The following is a 24,252-nucleotide window of genomic DNA, read 5'->3' as shown; positions in this document are numbered from 1 at the left end:
GCTGTGTGAGTCCCACTGAGAACCTCCCTGTCAAGCCCCATCAATCCACAGCACCAGAGAGGCAGTCACAGATTGCCCTTTGGGCTACTGAGCTTTGGGGGGCTTGCTGGCAGTGGTGGGCCCTTGAAATGCTGTGCAGAACAGAGTCCCTCACAGACCCTCCCTAGAACCTGGAGTTGTCCTGGGTCCCTGACGCCCTCACCTCCCACACACCATCAGCACCCAGCCCCAGTTCTTTTTTGGCTGTGCCAGGTCTCTGCTGTAGCACAGGCTTCTCTTGCTGCGGAGCACGTGCTCAGTAGTCGCCCCGCAGCATGTGGGATCTTATTTCCTCCACTAGGGATCGAACCCACATCCCCTGCATTGGAAGGCTGGTTGTTAACCACTGGACCGTCAGAGAAGTCCTCCAGTCTGGTTCTTACAGGTGCCTGCTCCACAGAGCCCACTGACCCCGAGGTTCGGCAGTGCCATTTCGTCTGGACCGCGTGGTGCCGGAGCTTTCTGAGACCCTCTGCCCTGTGAAGGTTCTCGCGCCAGCTCTCCAGGCCCCACCCTCTCACCCATCCCCCAAACCCAGTTGGAGCCTCTTCACAACCCATCCCCCTGCTCTGCCGGGACCTCTGTCCTGCCTCCCCCAACCTAGGGAACCCCACCTGGAGAACCCCGGTACTCCTCCCGGCATCCCTACCGCTCCCCTAAAGGCTCTCCGTAGTCTGTGCACGCTCTCCCCCGCAGTAAGCCCAGAACTCCTTTCCGGGTGACAAGGCAGATGCTGACGCACCGTCTTCTTCCCAGAGCTGGGCATGGAGCCAGAGGTAAATGTCAGTCAATGTTAATTGAATGAACACTGTGTTCACACCACCCACATGAGAACAAACATGGCCGGGAATCGGCAGCCCCCAGGCAGGCAGTTGGGGACCCTGAGAGTGAAAGAGGTGGGCTCCAGGGGCCCTGAGGGGTGCTGGTGGGGAGGCCGGGGCGGCTGACCTGAAGCAGGGTGTCCCAGGTGAGGGGTTAGGGGCTGGTCCTCAGTGGAGGCGAGCAGACCCTGGGAGGCTGCGGTCACTGGCCGGCAGCCGTAGTTGCAGGGGCTGCGGCTGGTTTCTGGCGTTCTTGTGTGGGCCAGCGTCCTGCTGTCCTGGGTGCCCTGGCCACGGGTCACTGTGCATCTGGTCTCTCCTGAACAAGGAAGTGACTTCTCCTGGAGGGCAGAGACGGGGACACGGTGGGAGCAGAGGAGGGGCTGGGGGCCGTTCCAGTGATTCTGGGCAGCCCTCTCGGGCGAGTCTCTGCTTCTGGGCTGGGAGTCTTTTCTGTGGCCACAGCCTGGTCAGTGTCACTTCCACACAAAGAAGCAAGTGGGCCCCAAGATTTAAAGGTAGGATCGCTGTGAACTTAAGCTGTTATCAGCTACCAGAGGGCATTTTTTTCCGCAGGGAATATCCAATCTCACACAGTGACCGGTGAGTCTTGCTTTTCCATGTGTAAATGTGCCGGGCGACCTGTCCGTGACCCCTCATCTGGGCTGCACCTTCTGGTCACCTTTCTCATGGGCACCAGAAGCTAAGTCGCCTCCCTGTGCAGAGACTGAAACAAGCAGGGTGGGTATGGCTCCAGCACAAGGGGTTTATGTTGTAAATACAGTAGCTGTAGTTTGATCATATAATTTAAATTATTCAGATTTGTAAGGTTTTTGGCAAGGTTTGGCATCAGGCTTTTATTGGGCAGATTGAGATATCATGGAATCATACCTGATATTGGTGTTTGGAAGGCAAACCTGTGCAAAGATGCCTGATTTGAGAGACATATAAACGAATATCCAAGAAGAGAGATTCTGTGCATAGAAGAATATTTGAAAATAACTAGAGGCAGCAAATATGAGATAACTATGCCTCCAGGACCCTGAGTTTAATCCTGGTAAAATACGTACAATATAGAATTTACCATCTTAACAATTTTTAGGTGCACAGTTTAGAGCCATTAAGAGCATTTTCATTGTTGTGCAACCTTCCCCCCATCTCTCTCCAGGACTCTTTCATCTTCCCAAAGAGAAACACTGTCCCATGAAAGTGGATCATACAGAATTTGTCGCTTGGTGTCTGTCTTATTTCACTGAGTATGATGTCCTCCAGGTTTTTCTGTGTTGTAGCCGGCATCTGAGTCTCCGTCCTTTTTAAGGAGAGTAATATTCTATTATGTGGACGGGCCTCATTTTCTTTGTCTATCATCCACTGATGGGCCCTTGGGCAGCTCCCTGCTCTTGGTCGTTGTGAGTGATGGGCTACGAGCACAGGTAGATTGTGACCTTCCATGAACTGGGCTTTCTTGAGCCCCGGAGGGGGAGGATCCAGTGCTTCTGTGTTGTGGGGGCTGTTTGACAAGGCACAACGTACCCAATTTTATAAACTGGGCCTGCGCACTTTTCAAGGGCCTAAGAAACAATATGAGAAAAAAAATTTCCCCCTGGTTTAAAATACAAAAAGAACACTGTAGGTTTTCCCCCGTGGTCCAGTGGTTAGGACCTTGCCTTTCAATGTAGGGGGCATGGGTTTGATCCCTGGTTGGGGAACTAAGATCCCACATGCCATGCCAAGCAGTACATAAAGGATGTTTCAGTCCAGTTCAGTTGCTCAGTCATGTCCAACTCTTTGCGACCCCATGGACTGAAGCACGCCAGGCCTCCCTGTCCATCACCAACTCCCGGAGCTTACTCAAACTCATGTCCATTGAGTCGGTGATGCCATCCAACCACCTCATCCTCTGTCGTCCCCTTCTCCCCCCGCCTTCAATCTTTGCCAGCATCAGGGTCTTTTCCAATGAGTTAGTTCTTCGCATCAGGTGGCCAAAGTATGAATATTCAGGACTGATTTCCTTTAGGATTGACTGGTTGGATCTCCTTGCAGTCAAAGGGATTCCCAAGAGTCTCCTCCAACACCACAGTTCAAAAGCATCAATTCTTCTGCCCTCAGCTTTCTTTATAGTCCAACTCTCACATCCATACATGACTACTGGAAAAACCATAGCTTTGACTAGATGGACCTTTGTTGGCAAAATAATGTTGCTGCTTTTTAATATGCTGTCTAGGTTGGTCATAACTTGTCTTCCAAAGAGTAAGCGTATTTTAATTTCATGGCTGCAGTCACCATCTGCAGTGATTTTGGAGCCCCCCAAAATAAAGTCTGTCACTGTTTCCATTGTTTTGCCATCTATTTGCCATGAAATGATGGAACCAGATGCCATGATCTTAGTTTTCTGAATGCTGAGTTTTAAGTCAACTTTTTCACTCTCCTCTCACTTTCATCAAGAGGCTCTTTAGTTCTTCTTCGCTTTCTACCATAGGAAGGTGTCATCTGCATATCTGAGGTTATTGATATTTCTCCTGGCAATCTTGATTCTAGCTTGTGCTTCATCCAGCCCAGCATTTCTGCATATACGTTAAATAAGCAGGGGACAATATACAGCCTTGAAGTACTCCTTTCCCGATTTGGAACCAGTCTGTTGTTCCATGTCCAGTTCTACTTTGGAACTTCCCAGGTGTTCCAGTGGCTAAGGCTCCTTGCTCCCAATGCTAGGGGCCTGGGTTCGATCCTTGATCAGGGAACCAGATCCCACATGCAGCAACTGAGAAATTGTGCAGCCAAATAAATCAATAAAATAATAACAAAAGAATTTGTTTAGAAAAATCTTCATAATATAAAAAAGAACATTGCAGGTTTGAAATGTTAAAATGTTCAAGTTGTGATCGAAATTTAGCTCTTATTCAGTTATGAAATAATGATTGTATTTGACACGTTTGCTATGATGTGGGAACAGAGTGTACAAAGTTCAAACAGGGACTGTGGGGCTGCCATTTATCTTGGAAAATGTTTATACGACTCAACTGTCTGGTGTCATTTTCCTCAAATCATGCGATGTGTGGCATCCGAGACCTTTGACCTGCTGTGAAGGAAACCAAGTTCCTGCACCCTTCTGCCGATGGCCCTCACAGATCAGCTGGAAGGCAGAAGGGTGGTGGTCAGCTGCGGGGAGGAGGCTGCAGCCTGGGACGAGGGACAGCTGATCCAGAGCTTTCCCAGCATGTGGGCTGGTTCATCCCTGCACCAGGCCCGAAGACAGGCAGTGGGCAGACACTGATGGCTGGAAAGCTTGGCTCCAGCGCACCCAAGGGGAGGATGTCAGTGGGAAAGATGGGCCGACTGACTAGATATGGGGTGTTGTTATGGCCTGAACTGTGTCCTCCCAAATCCTACCCCGGGACCTCAGGATGTGACTGTCTGTGGAGACGGGGCCTTTAAAGAGGTGACTGAGGAAGAATGAGGTCTATAGGGTGGGCCTTCATCACACAGGACTGGTGTCCTTATAAGAGATCAGGACACAGGCACACAGTGATGGCCATGTGGGGACATGGGGAGAAGATGCCAAGGAGAGCGGCCCCAGAGGGAACCAGCCCTGCCCACACCTTGACTTGGGCCTGCCAGCCTCCAGGATGCAAGACCATCCTTGTCTGTGGTGTTTGTTACGCAGCCTAGCAGACTGATACGGGCATCCCATGTAGTGGGTTAGGGGCACATTTGGTTTCTCAGGCTGGTCCTGAGTTGGAGGTGGGGCAAAACCAGGGTGGACATCTGGGGTCACTGAGAGGTTTGACCGGCTCCCCTGGCTGGCTGCTCTAGGCTGTGGGTCTGTCTGTAAGTTCAGTCTCCCAGGACTAGGAACTGTGTCTCGGGTTCCACCATGGAAACACTTGTCTTTTTCCCAAGGGCCACTTTGGAGTAGAGGGTCAGGAGTCTGGGTGGGAAGACTGGGAGGTTCAGGGGCCCCCAGTGAGGCCCCAGAACCCAGAACAGCCTGCTCACACCTGCAGAGCTGCAGTGAGGTGGGAGGAAACTCTCAGACACACCTGGGCATCTGTCAACATGCAGGATGCTCATGTGATAAAGGTGTGTCCCAGCTTTGCAGGTGCTGTTTTTTTTTTTTTTTTTTTCCTTTGAGGGGAAAAGTTTAGAATGCTGTTGTCACATGTTGACATAGACTTTGAAGTGCTTTTTAAAAAAATCATATATTTGTTGGGTCTTCGTTGTGCTGCACAGAATCTCTAGTTGTGGTGCACAGGGTCAGTAGTTGCTGGGCATGGGCTTAGTTGCCCCTCAGCATGTGGGATCTTAGTTCCCCAACCAGGGATCAAACACACATCCCCTGCATTGCAAGGTGAATTCTTAACTCCTGGACCACTAGGGAAGTCCTTGACTTGCTTTTTTAAAGGCAGAATTTAAAAGAGAAATGGTATTGTTGTCACTAAGACCAGCATCCTCTGGTCTCTTTTCGCTTCGTCTTTATCACTTTTCAGTGACAAATAGCTCCAAATAGGGCTCTGAGTTCATGCAATTGTGTCTCTTTTGAAGCAATTAGCAAAACTTCTGAATGACATGCATATGCTTTTTGTGGCTCATGAGCTATGGTTTACTGCCGATACATTTAAATCTAAAATTACCGAAAACCAAAACTCAGAGCAGTGACGTATCCTGTGACTTGTTTTTTATATAATTTTTATTTATTTCTTTTTGGCTGGGCTGGGTCTTTGTTACTGTGCCGCCTTTTCTCTAGTTGCAGTGAGAGGGGGCTACTTTCTAGTTGCCGCAGTGGGGACTACTCTTTGTTGAAGTGTGTGGGCTTCTTACTGAAGTGACTCCTCTTATTGTGGAGCACAGGCTCCAGGCCATGGGCTTCAGTAGTTGCAGCATGTAGGCTCAATAGTTGTGGTGCACATAATCTCAGTAGTTGGTCTGAGGCATGTAGGATCTTCCCGGGCCAGGGATCGAATTTGAGTCTCCTGCATTGGCAGGCGGATTCTTTACCACTGAGCTACCAGGGAAGCCATGATTTGTCATTTCCATTGACAAAAACATATAAATGAGGCTAAAAGCCTTTTGCCTTTCTGAGATGTTTTGTGTTGCTCAGTTCTGTCCTTACGGGAGGCACAGGGTTATTTCTCAGTATTTGTATGGGGCCAAAGGAATCTGTGCTGACAGTAATGGCTCGGGAGAAAATACCAGCCTTGCTCATTTGGATCAGGTGCTCCTGTGTGAGGTGAGAGGAGCAGGAAACAAACCAGACCCCTGCCCGCCCACCCCCGCACCTCCAGTGCTGTCCCACTCCCCACCAACACCACTGCCCAAAACTTTCCTGGTTGGCTTGTCTGGGTGGGAGGGAACCACTCCCTCTCATGCACCGCCACCCCCCCCTCCCCAGTCTGTGCTCCTCCCCAGCTCTGTTCTCCCAAAGGCTCTGAATTCCTAGCATGGGGCCCAGACAAGGCAGCCAGATGGGGGAGGCTGAGGATGGGGAGGACTCAACCTGGAGAGCTGGGTGTGTTCCTGGGCTTGGGACCTCAACATTTCAGGGAGTTTAGAAAGCAGATTTGCACTGTGCTTTGGAAGGCAGATGACATCGTGACTTCACGGAATCATCTGAAAACCATTAGTTGAAAGGGAGCCCACACCTCACTTCACAGAGAGGGAAACCAGACCCTCAAAAGACCCAGTGGTCTCCCCATGGCCCCACAACAAATAGAGTGACCTGGGAGAGGTGGGGGGCCTGTGGTCCCTGAGGACACTGTTCCTGTCACATCACAGGGTCCTGAGCTGGAGACCACAGGGGCCAGTGACAAGGTGGGGCTGCAAGACAAGCCAGGAGAGATTCTGGAACATGGGATGGAGGGAGGGAGGGGGGCAGGGGACTCGGCAGCCTGGGGAACCCCACCCCGCTCACCCCCGACCTTCCCAGAGTTTCTGGGCTTCTACACTGTGCTCGGCAGAACTCGGAAGGACGGTGTTCGGATCACTTCCGCTCCCTGCAGGGCTCTGTGCAAGTGGCTCTGCTGATGGGCCCCGGCTGTGGTGGATAACAGAATATTCTAGATCAGTGGTTCCCAACCTTTTTGGCACCAGAGAGCAGTTTCATGGAAGACAAGTTTTCCAGGGCTGGGGGGTGGGGATGGTTTCAGGATGATTTCTCATAAGGAGCACACAACCTAGATCCCCGCATGCGCAGTTCACAGTAGGGTTCGAGCTCCTATGTGAATCCAATCCCGCCACTGAGCTGACAGGAGACAGAGCTCAGGCTACGGTAATGTGAGCATGTGAGCAATGGGGAGCGGCTATAGATACAGATGAAGCTTCTCCGCTCAGTCGGCAGTCTCCTCCTGCTGTGCAGCCTGGTTCCTAACAGCCCCAGGGATTGAGGACTCCTGTTCTAGTTGGAGGTGGTGGTTACACAACATTAAAAATGCATGAAATGCCACTGAATTGTCCACTTCCGAATGGTTAATTTTATGCCGTTTGAATATCATCTCCATTGAAAAAAACAATTAGGAATAAATTGGAAACCAAATTGCCAGCTCTATGAACAGCCAGGGAACCAACCACATAGCCCCAGTGGGTCGGAGCAGCTCAGGCTGGGGGTCCAGAGGGCCTCTGCAGAGGGACTCGGAGGCGCAGGAGGAAGCAGGCTGCAGAGGGTAGGCCCCCCGGGCACACATTAACCTCAGAGACCTTCTCCTCTGAAGCAAAAAAGGGCTTGATCGTTCTCCAGAGAAAAGTGCTGTTGAAAATCTATTTTCCATCAGTAATAAAGAGAAATTTGCTACAAGCCCTTAAGAGACAGGTGTGTATTAGGAAGGGGAAAAGTCATCTGAAAGGCCGCACAGTGCACGGTTCAACCCCGGGATGCTCTAGAAAAGGCACAGCCATGGGGACAGTAAGGGATGGGGTGGGCTGTGCCAGGGGTGGGGGGTGAACAGGCAGAGCACAGAGGGTTTTCCAGGCAGTGAGATGACCCTGTATGACCCTTAATCACAGGTACATCATACATTTGTCCAAACCTGTAGCAGGTACAGCACCAAGACTGAACCCTCATGACACAGTGGGCTTCAGTTTACAATAATGTGTCGGTGTCAGCTGATGGGTCCCAGCAAATGCACCCAACTTTCATGTTTTGGAGAAGGAAATGGCAACCCACTCCAGTGTTCTTGCCTGGAGAATCCCAGGGACGGGGGAGCCTGGTGGGCTGCCATCTATGGGGTCGCACAGAGTCGGACATGACTGAAGCGACTTAGCAGCAGCAGCAGCAAGAAGTTAACAATGGAGGTGGAGGTGGGTGGCGGGGCAAGGACGGGCATTCTCTGCACATCCTACACAATTTTGTAAACAAAGCCCCTCTAAGAAAATCACATTATTTTTCTTAACATCATGCCATTTTGCCCCTACTCCTGTTTATTTATATATTTGGCTGCATCAGTTCTCACTGTGGCACATGGAATCTTTTTTCTTTGTGTCTTGTGGACTCCAGAGCTTGTGAGCTTATTTGCTCCACTGCCTGTGGGATCTTGGCTTCTCAGTGGTAAAGAGCCTGCCTGCCAATGCAGGAGACATGGGTTCGATCCCTGAGTTGGGAAGATCCCCTGGAGGAGGGCATGGCAACCCACTCCAGTGTTCTTGCCTGGAGAATCCCATGGACAGAGGAGCCTGGTGGGCTGCAGTCCACAGGGTCGCAAAGAGTCAGACGCGACTGAAGTGACTGAGCACACAGCACACATGTGTGGGATCGTAATTCCCTGGCCAGGGATTAAACCCACACCCCCTGCATTGCAAGGTGGATTCTTAACCACTGGACAGCCAGAGAACCTGTCTATTCATTTTTGAAAATCCATGTTGATGGAGAAGGATTAGGAAGGCAGGAGGGAGGGGAGGAGGAGCCTCGTGTGCAGGCATCCATGCCCTCTGGTGCCAACAGGCCGAGCGATGGCCAGCGCTGGGCATCTGCTGCTGCTACTGCTCTGCTTGCTACCCGTGGCCCCGGTGCTGACAATAAAGAAGTACCAGCAGCTGTCCCATAAGGTAAGTGTCACGTCCCTGTCTCTGTAGGGCCCAGGGCTAACTCTCGCCAGACCCACCCCAGGGCACCTGGGCTCCTAGCCCCCTTTCCTGCCATGTGCTCTGTGCTTTTTCTCCTGCCCCACCCCCACTTTGAACTGGACCCCCACTTCATGAATGCATCTGCTTCCTAAGGCTCTCAGATCCCCAGGATGACTGGCTCTTGGTGGACCCCCAGATCCCCAGTGCCAAGTCCCAAGTCCAGGGACCCCACACAGGACTGGGGAGTGTGTGCAGAAGAGGCAGTATGGGAGGAGGCGGGGCAGTGGGTGGTCTGGTGGGGTGACGTGACCAGCTCCTGTGCGTCATGGAGTGACAGCAAAGACAACGCAGTCTGTCGGTCCTGGGGGCCGTGTGTCACCACCCTGATCCCCACGTCCTGCCTGGTCCAAGGTGCCCACTGTGCAGGATGCAGGAGGGAGGGCACCGCGCTGTGTGGCCGGTGCTTTCCAGATGCACCTCCCTCCTCTGTCCCCCGCTCACCCGCTCGGCTTCTGGCCTCCAGTTCCTAAACCCAGACGACAGCTTTTATCTCAGCCAAGAAGAGGTAAAGTTACTCACAGCCAATAGTAAACCCGCAACGACGTCGTTGCAGCCTCCAGTAATTTTGCGTTTGTAAAGGAGTTTTGAGATGTTGAGAACCAAGTCGAGGGCACCTCCTCACAGGAGGTGGGCAGGTGGCAGGCCTGGGCTTCAGCTCCAACTCCTAGTTGGCTGTGTGACCCTGGGCAAGTCGCTTACCCTCTCTGAACCGTGACATCTCACCTATAAAATGTGAGAGCACGTGGAATGGGCCAGGTGAGCTTCTTCTGCTCACCAGCATCCTTTGTCCTCTGGGCCTGGCTCCCTTAGCCTTCCGGAACAGTGTCGGGCAGGCAAGCTAATTTGCCGGGCTGGACAACAGCCTTGCAGGGACGCTGGATCTGTGGGGGCACACGTAAAGGAACCCCAACTTTGCAGCGCATCGGAGAGCCCTGTGAGACGCACAATGAATGCCAGAGTGACTGCTGTGTCACCAACAGCCTGAACCCTCAGAAGTTCTGCACCGCCCAGACCGTATTCCAGCAGTGCCTGTCCTGGAAGAAGGTGTGTCCTGTCCGGGCGGGTGAGAGGTGGAGGGCAAGGGGCCGGGGAGGCAGCCCCTGAAAGGAGGGCTGGGGGCCTGGCAGAAAGGACCGCTCTCCTTCTCCTGCAGCCAAATGGGTACATCTGCAAGGACCACTTGGAGTGCCAGAGCAAGTGCTGTGTCATCAACAACCACAGCGTGCAGACGTACTGCAAAGCCAAGACCGTCTTCCTGCAGTGCTTGCCCTGGCGCAAGGTGAGGCCAGGGGCCACGGGGCTGGAGGGAGGCGCCCGCCAGCTCTGACCTCCGACCTCTGTCCCCAGCCCAACTGGGACTACTGCGACTACCACAGCGAGTGCCGCAGCAAGTGCTGCATCCGGCTGAATGAGCTCAGCCCCAACCGCTGCATCCCCCAGAGCGGCATCCTGCTCCAATGCCTGCCCTGGGTGAGTCCTGGAACCCAGTCCGGCCCCACCTGGGGGGCTCAATCCCGCGACTGGCCTGAAGGCAGGCGGGCAGTGACCTGGAGGGCGGTGTGTCCACGTGTGTGGGTGGCCGTCTCCTCCAGGAGAGGCCGCCAGTTGTCTCTGCAAGTTGGCCTCCTGTTGCTGCACCTGCAGCAGGAACGTGGCTGAGCTCAGAAAAGGACACAGGTTGTGGGGAGTGGGTTCTCAGGTCCACTAGGGTGGCAGCAGGGCATAGCGTGGGCACTTGGGGAAGGGCCAGCATGGTGGTCGGTGGTGGGCCCACAAGATCCGGCAGCACCCGGGCCTAACTCCTGTGGGGCTAGACCCCAGGCTGGACGAAGGGGAGGGCCCCCTCTCAGGAGTTTCCTCCACTGGAGACTTTCACTGGCTGAACTGGAAATCCAGAAGGACAGGGTTCAGTGAGGCAGCCTGCAGAAGTCAGCCCCCAGAACACAGAACCTGAAGACACCGTGAAGAACAGTTGGGGGCAGAAAGGGATGGGGGCACGGTGACGAGGTTGGAGAGGATGCTCTGGTGTCTGAGCTTGGATGCCAGGATCCAGGACTTCTGTCTGATTATAAAGGTGTGTCTGAGCCCAGAGGTTGAGAACCAGGCCTTTCTGAGCATCCTCCCCTGCCGGCCATGGCCCATCAGCACCCAGAACAACAGTGGGTGCAGCAGGTGCCACAACAGTGAGTCCACGGGTGTCCCCAGGGTATCCAAGTGAACCAGGCAACACTGTCAGTGGCTTCCCCCAGAGGTGCAGACTGTCGGTGCCGAGGAGAGTGTCTGGTCATTATCCAACTGGCCCTGAAGGCCAACTCCTTCCTGCCTCGTGGGCTGTGTCTCCCTGTGTGTTTCCTAATTGTGCTGTGCCTTCTAGTGACGTGGGCCCAGTCTGTGCCCTGGAGACCACCCTACACCCTGAGCCCTGAGTCTGTTCATGGGACCATGAAGACCTGCAGGTATTACACGTCTAACCATGAACTCCCGAGACCATCCATGTCCGTGCAAGCCAGGGGCAGCTCCTGGAACCTCAATGTGATGACTTAGCATGAATAAACCTCCTGACTGAGTGAGCATGTTTCTGTGGGTGTGGAGACCCAGGTCTCAGCTCGGCCGTCTTGAGGAGCCCCCTCAACCAGAGACCAAGTCTCCCCAGAGGAAAGGGCAGGTGTAGACGTGCCCCTCCCCTGCAGGCACATGACTGTGACTCGTCATCACAAATAAAAGGTTGGAAGGCTCCCCTGACCTTGTGGATGGTGCAGTGAAGGCACTGGAGCCCGCTGAAGACCCCTGGGGGGAGGGGCCACCCGCTGGCCCCTCCTCCTGCTCCCTTGGTCCCCAGGGTCCCCACTTCCCCCAGGAGCTGAAGTCCTGGCTGATCTAGAAACTGTTCCCTCCAGTGGCTTCTAGAGGCGAACACCACAACTGGCTGCTCTGCTTCCAGAGCGCCAGAAATTTTACGGTCGCCTTCCTCTGTGCCCTCACCCATCTTGCAGATAGCAGGCTGCTTTTGGGGGCTCTGTTAAAAAAAATTCCCCTCCCTCTCCCTCCTTTCCTTCTCCTCTCCCTCTCCTTCCTCCCACGTCCCTCTCTACTCTGAGTCTGTAGGAAGCCAGAGAGGCCTTCAGGCTCCACCCCAGCTTCTGTCTCGCTCCTCCCCTTTCCTCTTCCCACCCCTCCCTCCCCCTCCCTCGTCCCTCCCCGTCCCGGCTCCCTCCTCTCCCCTCCCTCTTCCCCTCCACGCCCCACCCCTCGCTCTCCACTTCCCAGGCCACTACTAGTCCACTTTCTGTCTCTGCGGATTTGCCTGCTCTGGACACTCCGAGTAGACAAACTCGCCCAATCCGTGGCCACAGTGGCTTCCTTCACTGAGGGTGATTCTCTCCAGGCTCACCTGCATTGTGGCCGGACTTTGTTCCTTGCTGTTCCATTTGAGTTTGTACATGTTGTTTGTCCATCATCGGTGGGTGGACGTTCAGGTTGTTTCCAGTTTAACTATGAGTAAAGCTACTGTGCACATTCCTATGCATGTTCTTTGTGGACACGGGTTTTTAATCCACTGGGCGTGCATCAGGAGCGGCATGCTGGCTCTGAGGATTACTCCACGTTTCACCTTTTAGGAAACTGCCAGATGACTTTCCAGCACACCTGCGCCTTTTCACACTCCCAGGGCCTGTGCGAGGCCTCCAGACTGTCCACACCCTGGACAACGCCTGCTACCATCTGTCTTCTTGGTCCTGGCCAACCCAGGGAGCAGGAAGTGGATCCCAGAGTGACTGCAGTTCATTCTTTAAGAACAAAGCTGGGGCTTCCCAGGTGGGCCAGTGCTTAGGACTTTACTTTCACTGCAGGGAACACTGGTTCAATCCCTGGTTGGGGAACTAAGATCCTACAAGCCACGGGGGCAAAAATAAAAACAAAACCAGAAGGATCCCTCGCCTTAGCTCAGAATGTTCTTGAGACACTCGGAGTAGAGGCCAGCCAGAGCTTTGCTGTGGCCAGGGTCCTCCCCACTGCCCAGGGAGCGGGGTGGGTGGACGGTCCCCAGGTCCTGCCCCACCCACCCCCTCGCTCCGCTCTGCTGGGGCCGGTCTCCTGCCGCAGGGACTTCTCAGGATCCGCCCCAGGGCCTCGCGGCGCCCCCTACTCCGGGTACTCAGACGTCTGGTTCTCAGCAGGATCCCGGCCACGCTAATTCCAGCCCCTCGTTGTCTCCTCGGGCGTCGGGACCTCCCGGGGATCCGGACATTTTGCCTGTTTATCTCTCTGATGCACCCACAGCAGCCCCTGTGGGCACCTCGCCAGCGGAAGGAGGGTTCCGAGGAACGTGGTTGCAGCTGCGCCGGCACCACCCGGGGCCGCCAGGGGGCGCTGTGGGCCGACAGTCGACCAGGCTCCCCGGGAGCCGGCAGGTGCTTGCTCCTCCGGGGATGCGGACAGACCCTGACATTTTCCCTTTTCATCGGGAAAACAGCAGTTTGCCCACTGGGTCCCGGCCTCGTTCAGGTTAATGCGGGGGGAGCACCTGTGTGCGAGGAGATTCCTGGCGGCCACCCCGGGGTCCTCGGAACCTGAGACCCTGCCAGTGCGGCCTTTATCCGGGGGCTGTTCCCCAGAAAACGGCGGAGACCCGGTTCCTCGGCCTCCAGGAAAACCTGGTCCCCTCCTGGCCGGCGCTTCTCGGCAAACGTGGAGAACGTGGTGTCCAGGGCCTGAGAGACTCCCGCATAGCTGACAGAGCCTCGGCGCGGGGTGGGGTGGGGATCGTGGACGCTGTCTCCTCCTCAGGTCCCCACGAGGTCGTCCCATGTCTGTGTCCTGATCTCCTTTTATAAGGACACCAGAACTGTGGGATTAGCCCCACCTTATGACCTCATTTGACCTCAATCACCTGTTTATAGATTCCCTCTCCACACACTCAAATCCTGAGGTCCTGGGAGTCAGGGTTTCAACATCTGGATTTCAGTTCAGTTCAGTCGCTCAGTCGTGTCTGATTCTTTGGGACCTCAAGGACTGCAGCACACCAGGCCTTCCTGTCCATCACCAACTCCCGGAGTTTACTCAAACTCATGTCCATCCAGTCAGTGATGCCATCCAACCATCTCATCCTCGGTTGTCCCCTTCTCCTCCTGCCTTCAATCTTTCCCAGCATCAGGATCTTTTCCAGTGAGTCAGTTCTTCGCATTAGGTGGCCAAAGTATTGGAGTTTCAGCTTTAGCATCAGTCCTTCCAATGAATATTCAGGACTGATTTCCTTTAGGATGAACTGGTTGGATCTCCTTGCAGTCCAAGGGACTCTCAAGAGTCTTCTCCAACACCACAGTTCAAAAGCATCAATTCTTTGGTGCTTAGCTTTCGTTATAGTCCAACTCACACATCCACACATGACTACTGGAAAAACCATAGCTTTGACTAGACGGACCATCTGGATTTGGGGGGACAAAATTCAGCCCACAACACCCTCCAAGACATTTTGGAAACATGTTAGATGGGAGGAAAGAGCTGCCAGGCCCCAGGCCCTGGGGAGAGAAGGAGATGAAGAGGAGCAACCACATGGGATTCCTCCTGTCTGTTCCCTTGAAGGCCCCCCACCCCCACTGGCCTCCTCACCATCCTGGTGGCCCTGGTTTGGTGACAGAGAACTCCTAGGAGAAGGGACCCAAGGATGCATCTACTGTCCAGGGCTGGCCAGAGAGGAGGAGGGGATCTGCAGGGGAGCTGCTGACTGGTGATCCGAGGGCCACCTTCCACAGGGGCTCAAAGGTGTCACTCGCTGGTGGTGGTCCTGCTCACAGCCCTGTCTGAGGCCCGACAGCTGGGTGACCAAGGGGACTTTGCTGGGGTGGGTAGGACACAGCCTGGGATACATCCCTGCAGAAGGAACTCAGGTGATTCTTTGTTCAAAGCAACTCACCCAAGGACTCCTACGTCATGGGTAGGACAGGACGACCTCCTCTGAGAAGTGAGAATGGCATGCCTCCCTCGAAGGCGTTGTCACCCGATAAAGTTCACATGCAAAATGCGCCTGCCTGTGGTGTGGGGGAGTGGGGCTACTGTTTTCCTGGCTTCTTTCCCCCAAAACATTTGTGTGTGTGTGTGAGCCCACAGGTCTTTTGTTTGTTTATTTTTGGCTGTGTTGAGTCTTGGTTGCTGCCTGCGGGCTTTTCTCTAGTTGCACCGAGTGGGGTTACTCTCTAGCTGCGGTGCCCGGGCTTCTCATTGTGGTGGCTTCTCTCGTGGTGGAGCACAGGCTCTTGAGCTCATCCTCAGTAGCGGCAGGCTCCTTGGCTTAGCTGATCCGTGACATGTGGAATCTCCCTGGCCCAGGGATCAAACCCACATCTCTTCCATTGACAGGTGGATTCTTTACTACTGGACCACCAGGGAAGTCCTCCCCAAACTTTTTATTCTGTAATCATGAAATACAACTTTTAAAAAATTGTGGTAAAATACACTTGACATAAAAATTTCCTTCTTAGCCATTTTAAGTGCACAGCTCAGGGGCCTTAAGTACATTCACACTGAGAGACCATCCCACCACCATCTCTGCTTATCTTCCTAAATGGAAACTGGCCCTTCAAACTCCTGACACTTTTGCAGGCTTCCAGCATCAAGAAGGGCCAAGCCCGAGGCTCCCCCGCCTGTGAACCGTTGGCACCGGCCCCATCTCTTTAAAAAAGTGTGAGGGATGAAGCCGCCCCCTCAGCGTAGGATCTGCCTGGTGGTCACTGCACAGCACAACCTCTTTCTGCACTAAGCAGCTCTGGTTTAAAGCTGCGTGCGTCCCCCAAACAAACTAATTCTCCAGGATGTGGAGCCACGATGGGGGAGATGGTCAGGGGAGGGCTGCCCTGACTCCTGCTGCGTGCATGGGGACAGGCACAGGTGAGGTTGGTGGCCATCGCTGGACAGACTTACTCCATGTGGCCTCCCCACAAACTCTGATAAGAAATAACAAAAGGTGTTAGTTCCCCAGGGTAGGGTTTTTTTTTTTTTTTCATTTACGGGGCCGGGCGGTTGAGACGGGCGGTGCTCGGCGGCGCCGGAGCAGGATTCTGGGCTCGGCCGCTTCCTCAGGGTAGGGTTTTTAGATCGTCTCTAGGCGGTTAATCTCTGAGGTTCCGAGGCTTGGGGGCAACCACACCCCTGGAAGTACTTTGTGGCTTCAATAACATGGTGGAGAGAAAGCAGGTGCTCTGTGGTATTTATACCAAGTGATGAATGTGGCAATTAGAGCCTCCAGTAAGTGTGGGCCCTGTGGGAGGTTTGCTGGGGGGCAGGCGGGGGAGGGGAATGATACATCCCAGGGCACCCCTGGGCGAAGGGCGTGGGAGGGAGAGAAGACCCAGAGGTTTGGATTTTGCAAAATATAATACAATAGACAAAACTCTGAGAGTCTGACTGACAAAAGGGGAAACACCAACGAGCCTGAAGAGTGTGAAAGGTGACAGAGTCTCAGAGGAAAGAGTTTGAAAGAAGGTAAGAAGTGTGTGGTGTGGACTGCACACTGAGGTGCCCACGTTCCTCAGAGAGCAGATCCATTCCCAGGAAGACTAAATGAAATGTTAGTCGCTCAGTCGTGTCCTACTCTTTGCAACCCCATGGATTATAGCCCTGCATGGAATTCTCTGTCCATGGAATTCTCCAGGCAAGAATACTGGAGTGGATTGCCATTTCCTTCTCCAGAGGATCGTCCCAACCCAAGGATCGAACCCAGGTCTCCTGCATTGCAGGCAGATTCTCTACCATCTGAGCCACCAAGAAAGCCCTCACAAAGATAAAAATTGCCCAAATTGTCTGTAAAACCACAGAGTAATGCTGAAGATCGGAAAGGGTCAGTGTCCTGGCCAGGAGCAGACTTGCCGGGACCTCCTGGGGGGACAGATGTGGTCACAGACAAACAGGACATCCTCAGAAAGATGTTGGCAAGGTTGCCAGGCAACATGTTAAATAGCCACAGAGGCACAGGAAACTGCGTCTCAACTTTCCCCCGTCAGGACTCAGGGAAGTAGAATAAAATTTGGTCACCAAAGAGCTGTTGGGTTAAAAGTGGTCAAGGGTGCAACTTACAAAATCACTTTAAAACTAAGAGTGCCTGGACTTCCCCGGTGGTGCAGTGGATAAGAATCCGCCTGCCACTGCAGGGGAGACGGGTTCGATCCCTGGTCTAGGAAGATCCCACATGCTGTGGAGTAACAAAGCCCCAGTGCCACAACTATTGAGCCTGTGCTCTAGAGCCCAGGAGCTGCAACTGCGGAGCCCACGTGTCACAAGTACTGATTGAAGCCCAAGAGCCTAGAGCCTGTGCTCTGCAACAAGAAGCCACCACGATGAGAAACCTGCACACCAGAACCAGAGTAGCTCCCACTCGCCGCAACTAGAGCAGCAAAGGAGACCCATTGCAATTAAAAAAAATTATAAATAAAACAAATTAAAATTGCATATTGAAAAAGAAAAAAAAACTAAGAGGGCCTGACTCAAGGCAGCGATGGTCATGCAGGAGAGCATGGGTTTGCATGGTTAGACTTGGCCTTTCCACAAGAACTCAAGCACATCAGCACAGAGGTGGTTCAGTGTTAGGACAGCTGCTTGTGTGATGTGTGACATGAGTGGACTCAAGGAGAATAATGAGACCTGTGTCTCATTTAAAAATTAAAAAGTGAGCTAACCAAGATGAAAACCTGGCAACTGAACATCAAACTCCCCGCTGTATTTGTACAGCATGTATCATGCTGAACAGTGGGCATCCTCTGGGAAGTCCCAGCTCAGGGGCAGCCCAAGGGGTCAGTGAGAAATGCTGAAGGACAGCCAGACTGTTGCTTCTTGGAGTTGACCCCCCAGTCTACCTGGAGAGTAAGAGAATCAACAGAAAGACTGCTGGAACTGGTAGGAGGGTTCGGTCAGCACCTTAGCCCACAGAGGTCAGGTTGTGCTGCTTTGGTGACAGCCTCAGGTCTCAGGGCTCTGGTCTGTGCCCCTCCACCAAAAGCCAGGCCCACAGAGCAGCCCCCTTGGGAGCAGTCCTAGTTCTGAGGCCCTGGGGGTGCCACACCAGCAATCAGATGCCCCCCTGCTCAGAAGCAGTTTATGGCCCTTCCATGGATGACCACTGACCAGGGTGAGTCCCCCAGCCCCACCCGCCCACAAAAGGCCAGTGGTACAGTCCTCCTGCCTGGTTACCCTTGGTAACCAGCACTGACGCCACAGGAAGGGATCAGATACACGGCAGATAAGCGATCCAGGAGCTCTTCTGCACAGCTGTCATAACCAACAAGGACACACAGCTTTACTGAAAGCAGAAGTGAAGTGAAAGTTGCTCAGTTGTGTCTGACTCTTTGCGACCCCATGGACTATACAGTCCATGGAATTCTCCAGGCCAGAATACAGGAGTATTCTGTATTCTGACCTGGGAAGGGAAAGGGTAGCCTTTCCCTTCTCCAGGGGAATCTTCCCAACCCAGGGATCAAACCCAAGTCTCCCGCATTGCAGGTGGATTCTTTACCATCTGAGCCATAAGGGAAGCCCAAGAATACTGGAACGGGTAGCCTATTCCTTCACCAGCAGATCTTCCCAACCCAGGAATCAAACTGGGGTCTCTTGCACTGCAGGCGGATTCTTTACCAACTGAGCTACCAGGGAAGCCCACTGAAAGCATAAGACACCTAGCAATACACATAAGCTGTGAGACAGCTGAAGGGAATTAAAACCTTTACCAAGTGAGAGAAAAGGAAACAAGTACATTAGTGAGAGTTCTGTGATGGACCAGGAAGGATCAACATTGAAAAGGTGTCAGTTCCTCCCAAATTTATCTATAAATCCAATGCTATCCCAATATAATGGCCAGAGGACAAAACTAGTAGAATTTGAGAAGCTAACTCTGAAGTTCACATGGAGAAAACCTGCAAGACTGGCGGCGACCACCTCCCCCAAGGCCTCCTTCCTGGGTCCTAAGGGCGTCCTCCTCAGCACCCCGTTTCTCTTGGTTTACACCCTTATTTTACCGCAGTATCTCCTCCAGCAGCTCCCAAAGAAAAGATGCAGTGAATGAATGTATGTTTGAATCCTCGCATGCCTGAAATGTCTTCTTTTTTGGCTGGTATTTGACCGGGATGTTTTAAAATTGCTACTCTAAGATGTCGCACTCCACTTAGCTTTTATTCTTCCCTAAATTCTATTAATTGGAGGATGGACATCCTGGGAGGTTGTTCAGCTTTTCTCACATTTTCAACTCACTATCTTTTTGTTTTACTTTCTAGGGGATTTTACAAATTCTTTCAATGCTTTTATTGAAACATTTGACAGTCATTTAACTTCATAGACGTTTCCTGGAGATGGCGCTCCAGTGTGGACTGCGGGTTCCTGGAGGCTGGTGCCGCCTGACAGACCACAGTCCCTATGGGCCACTTACTGTAGGTTACGGTTGTTCAGAAATGTGCCAGCATGGAGGGCGCCCCCCAGTGGGAAGAATTCCACTAGTGATTTTGTTCCATGAAAAATCATGCCCTTTGGGAAGACACTCCATAAGAGAACATGACCTCTTGAAAACGAGGTGCCTTAGGGACGGCCTGCCCCAGGGCAGATACCAACCCTACCCTGCAGGCGACGTGCTGCCAGGGGCCCTCCTCCGAAACCAGACAAGAAGCACAGGCCTACTCCCCGTGTCCCTGTGGTTCAATGCAGACTGTGTCATTTGGCTGTAACTCAAATATTTAATCCCTTCATGTGATATCCCTGGACTCCCAAGTGGTCTCAGTCAAGGGCAGTCCCTGAATGGCATCCATCCTCCAGCTACACCTACAGCTGGGGCCCCAGGGCCTTCATGCCGAGCTGGCTGGGCCTCTGCTTCTCAGTGTCTGCTCCACAGGGACCCTGCAGCACTGTGGCTGTGGCCCAGGGTGAGTGTGGTCACCAGCCTCCCAAGGTCCGTCAGCAGAGCACGGTGACAGGTCGCTCCTGACGCTCTGCTGTGGAGGCTACCAATGAGACAAAGGAAAACCAAGACGTGCAGGAGAGAGGCACTCCGGTCGGCTGGGGCTAGTGCCTGGGAACCAAACTCCTGTGGAGAAGGCCCTGGAGGGTGCTTTGGCTGCAAGTGACCAGGAGCATCTCCCTGGGGTTGAAGGGCACCCCCAGCTCTCCATGGGGACTCCAATGGGCTTAGGCTCCAGGCAGTTCTGAGCCAGGCTTCTTACCCTAGGAAGCCAATCCAACTAGACTACAATGCCAAGGCCCCATTTCCAAACCATGCCAGGGTCGGGGTATAGGCCGAGTGCTAAGCACAAGCAGCTGAGGTCCCCACTGCAGGGCGGGCACCCCCACGCCTGTTTCCTCCAGCAGGTCAGGGCAGCAGCTCTGCCCCTGCGCCCTTCCTTGCGGAGATCTCCCCTCTCCAACAATGGTTACCTGCTCTGCTAGGGTAGCAGGGGGCGAGGCCAGCCCTCCCGAGGACATGCACCCTGACCCCCAGTGCACAGAGAAAAACAACCCAGAGAACAAGTTCGGGGCAGGGATGATGCAGCAAGTGACAGGGTGGGGACTGTGGGACCACAGCAGTTGAAGGCAAGATGGAGATGCCAGCAAAGGCCAGAGGGAGGAGCCTTGGCAGAGGGAACCACTTGGGGGAGCAAGCCCAGGGCAGGCAGGGCAGCCCTGGTGGGTGGGAGCCAGGGGCTGGCGGAAGGAACTGAGGGCAGGTACATGATCCCCACCTGCCACAAAGCCCCACAAAACACTCAACCACCTTTTCATCCAAAATCAAGGCTGTATTTACCTTCATTGGTTGATGTGAGAACAGACTGTTTAAAATAACCGGGGTCTACCGTGAAAACATGGGGTTGAAAATACAGAACGGAATAAAGCAAACAGCCAAGGATGGCCAAACCGAGGCTCCAACGCTCAGGACACAGGTGTGGACGTCAGGAAAGAAGGGATACTGACAAGAAGGTACAGTGACATCATGGGGTTATGAAAGTAAGACTGAAACCGAAAGGAAATCATGCCAAAGCCCTGGACGGTGGGAGAACATGAGACCGATGTCTTCTGATGGCCTCCGTGGAGAAGAAACACAGGTTATTTCTTTTGTGATCAGCCTTGAGCCTCTTTACCTCCCAATCCCTACTCATCTGGGGTGGATCCCCAGGCCACCGCACAACCAGCCCGAGGTGCACGCACATCCCAGGGCCACTCCGCAGTCCCCCAGCGGCCTGGCCGCTCAAGCGCTTGCATAGTTGAAGGATGTTGCTGCCATTAAACGTCTGAGGGCAGTTCCAACTGACAGCGGGTGGGTTGTTGTGACCACCTTAAACAAACAACCAGAGAAATTTCTAGAAACTGTTTTTATAAAGTCTACCTAGGTTAAGAATTTAATAACATCATATATTTATATTAACAGACTATTTACAGTTTCATTTTTCTTTTAAAAAAAACAAACCGAAAAAGAAACCCTTTTACACTTCTGCATAATAAGGCAAAAAAAGCTTTGTACATTATTATCTTAATATATATCTGTAACTTCGGTTCCAAGTACCAAGGGAGGGTCAGGGCCAGGCCTGAGTGGGGGCCTCACAGTGCATTGGACAAAATGACCGTTTTTTTCCACCATAAATAAGACAAAAAAAACCCCAGGGGCTCTGGAGACAGATCTGAGGCCATTAAATTGCAAAACCAAACTAAAAGTAAAAAAGCAAAAGTGTCTTTCGTTTCTCTTAAGTGTCTAAAGAGCACAAAGTTGAAAAAAATACAAATCTATTAAAAATGCTTCTCACCTGTGGGAAAAAAGGTACAAACTTGAATTTTTTTTTTTCCAGTAGCCTAATCTCAAGCTCGGAAAACAAAAGATCACCCCCAGAAAAGCTGTGTGTGACACCCCCGACGCTGCGAGTGGAAAAGTGAGCGTCGCCACCCCAGGGCCGATGGAACTGTGCTTAGGTTCTAGAAACGGACGTTTAGAAAAGTGGACAGCAGTGCGTTCCTGGAGGGGACCCGCACGCGCGGTGGGAGTGGGCCCGCGGCCACTACCGCGCCTCCACCTCCTGGGGGTTGCGGGACGGGGAGTAGTCGCGGGCCTCGCCCGGCGCGCGGGCCCCCAGCGGCGTAGTCCTGCTCCGCGGCTGCCCCGGGGGCGTGGGGGGCCCGCCTGCGGCCACCAGCGGCGGCGGCGCGCCGAGCGCGGCAGCGGCAGTGGGCGGGGTCCGCGCCAGGAGACTGTTGTGCAGCGCGGCGGGCGCGAGGCGCGGGTAGTGCAGGGCGCCCAGCGCCGGCAGCAGCGTCGCGCCGTCCAGGTGCGCGGCCCGGGCGCGCTCTAGCTCGTCGCGGCGCGCCTCCCGCAGGCGCTCGGGGCTGTAGTCGTGCGGTTCGCGGTCCCGGTAGGGGCGCTCGGGCGGCTCGAGGAGGGCGGCGGGGCCCGGTCCCGGCGGGGCGCGGCGGGGCAGCTCCGGGCCGCGGTAGGCGTCGCGCGGCGGCTCCCACGCGAAGGCCGGGCGCTCGCGGCCCGCGGGGCCCGGGCCAGGCTGTGGGGGCACGTCGCCATCCTCACCGCGCTCCTCCTTGACCTTCACGTCGCTCTGGGGCTGCTCGGCCAGCGACTCTTGCGGCTTCCCAGGCTCGCGGCCCAGGAGACCGGCCAGGCGCAGGCCCTCCCCCAGGGCCATCTTGCTGGGCTTGGGGCCATCCTCCCTGGCCGGGGAGCGGCTCTCCTTGATGCGGAGCTCAGCCTCGCGTTCGGCGGGGATCCCGGGCCGGCCCGGATCGCCCTGGCCCCGGAGCACGAGGCCACTGCCTGGGTGGCCCACGGGCGCCGCTGGAGAGGCCCGGCTCAGCAGGCGTGTCTTTTCCAGGAGGTCCCTGGGAGCGACAACACACACACACCCCCGCTCAGCCTGACGGGACACCCTGCGAGTTCCTCTGCCACCAAGTTCCCCCCTAATGTGGCACCATCACCGTCCACTGAAGTGACCTCAGGGTCCTTGTGTGTGTGGGTGTGTGTCCACGTGTGATTGCACGCTAGGTTCCTGTGCAATCACTGCTAGTGGCACCCATCAACACACACATGGTGATCATAACCCACACACCCACAAGGGCATCCCCATACCTGCCTCCCCCACAGGGGCAACTCTGGAGCCCAACTTTGCAACAGAAGCACAGACTTCACCAGAACCCAGAAAACTTTGGGAAGTTCCACCCGCCTCAGACCCACTGATCCACTGATCTGGAGGGATGGGGTTCTGAAATCCCCTTCTGGTGGGTGTGTGTGGCCCAGCTGGGGCTCACCAGAGTTCCACCCACCCCATCCCAGTCTGGTTCTCACCCATGAGGTGCCACTCTGGACGTTTTAGCCCTTTGGCCCTGAGGCTGGGAGCAAGGGGGGCATGACCTCCACCCTGATGTGGGGCTGGGAGGGCAGCTGAGCTTGAGCACATCAGGTGCCCAGGTCCCCCCAACCTCACTGCTGCACCGGGCTACCCTTACTGCACTTGCAGCCCGCCCTCTTGACCCTGATGTCCCTGCGGGGGGCTGCAGTTCCCTGGGCTCCTGACCCTCTGCGGTGACAGTGATGGTTGTAGGATGTGAGCAGGCCCTGGGGTGCTCCCCGGCACCCTTCCTGGGGCCTGTGACAAATGTCCCCCTCATCTTCTAGGTCACCCCCTCCCTCACTGTCCTCTCAGGCTCTGCCCAACACCTAGCTTGCAGCAATGCCCAGACCTGGCCGGAAGGGCTGGCCAGGGAGCCTTCCCCTGCTCCTGTCTGCATGGCTGGCCCATGACTCCTCCAGAACCAAGTCCCGGACTCTGCTGCTCCCGTTAATGCAGGCTCCCTCCTGCCCTGCCCTGGCCTAGCTCTGCTGCCCGTGGGGTGAGGAGGGGGAACACACAACCTCAGCCCCCATTCTCCAGCTCAAGGGCTCCCCACAGGTCTACCTCCCAGACCTGGCACCCTCTGGTGGTTCAGCAGCCCCCCTCCGGCACTGCCCTGCAGGTCTGAGCTACCTCTAGACCTACCATGGTCCAAAAGCCCACCATCCCTGCCAGGGCCTTGGTGGAAGTAACCCTTATCCTGGATGGTACCTGCCCAGATCGTGCCCCAGCAAGAGTCTTCTGTGGCAACAAGGTGGAGAGTATGTGGACTCGGGGGTTCCCCTCCCCTGGTCTTTCCTACCCCAAAGACGCAGTCTTCGCGTCCTCCCACAGAAGATTTCAGTTTGCCCCCTTGGGTTCAGGAGAGGTGGCTTGGGGCTGCAGGTGCTGGGTGGGGGCCAAAGTTGGGGCGGCAGGGAGCTGGCAGAACG

The 24,252-nt window shown here is 54.5% G+C and overlaps 2 protein-coding genes across 23 annotated transcripts in view; one reads left to right on the top strand and one right to left on the bottom strand.

Annotated features, from left to right (window-relative positions):
- The first annotated feature begins 8,754 nt into the window (after nucleotides 1-8,754).
- On the top strand, nucleotides 8,755-11,948 carry LRCOL1 (leucine rich colipase like 1). The gene is made up of 4 exons (XM_027513535.1): nucleotides 8,755-8,894; nucleotides 9,891-10,016; nucleotides 10,126-10,251; nucleotides 10,320-11,948. Exons 1-4 carry the CDS (start codon nucleotides 8,799-8,801, stop codon nucleotides 10,629-10,631), a joined length of 660 nt encoding a protein of 219 aa, XP_027369336.1. The 5' UTR covers nucleotides 8,755-8,798; the 3' UTR covers nucleotides 10,632-11,948.
- Nucleotides 11,949-20,710: 8,762 nt separating this feature from the next.
- FBRSL1 (fibrosin like 1) overlaps nucleotides 20,711-24,252 on the bottom strand; it is an 84,284-nt gene continuing 80,742 nt past the window's right edge. For all 22 annotated transcript variants that reach the window (XM_027567125.1, XM_027567132.1, XM_027567134.1 and 19 more), the window contains one exon: nucleotides 20,711-22,811. In XM_027567125.1, coding sequence (XP_027422926.1) covers nucleotides 21,983-22,811 — 829 coding nt within the window. In that variant the 3' untranslated portion in view covers nucleotides 20,711-21,982. The remainder of the gene's footprint in view (nucleotides 22,812-24,252) is intronic.

The sequence above is a fragment of the Bos indicus x Bos taurus genome, chromosome 17 (assembly GCF_003369695.1).
Source record: "Bos indicus x Bos taurus breed Angus x Brahman F1 hybrid chromosome 17, Bos_hybrid_MaternalHap_v2.0, whole genome shotgun sequence".
Classification (NCBI taxonomy): Eukaryota; Metazoa; Chordata; class Mammalia; order Artiodactyla; family Bovidae; genus Bos; species Bos indicus x Bos taurus.
Note: the sequence above shows the minus strand (reverse complement) of the source record. Positions and strands in the feature narration are given on the sequence as shown.

What these genes read in the sequence shown, in the direction of transcription:
- LRCOL1 (XM_027513535.1), top strand. Translation starts at nt 8,799, where the DNA reads ATGGCCAGCGCTGGGCATCTGCTGCTGCTACTGCTCTGCTTGCTACCC. An exon ending in ACCAGCAGCTGTCCCATAAG is followed by an intron (nt 8,895 to 9,890) that starts GTAAGTGTCACG and finishes CCAACTTTGCAG; the next exon opens with CGCATCGGAGAGCCCTGTGA. An exon ending in AGTGCTTGCCCTGGCGCAAG is followed by an intron (nt 10,252 to 10,319) that starts GTGAGGCCAGGG and finishes CTCTGTCCCCAG; the next exon opens with CCCAACTGGGACTACTGCGA.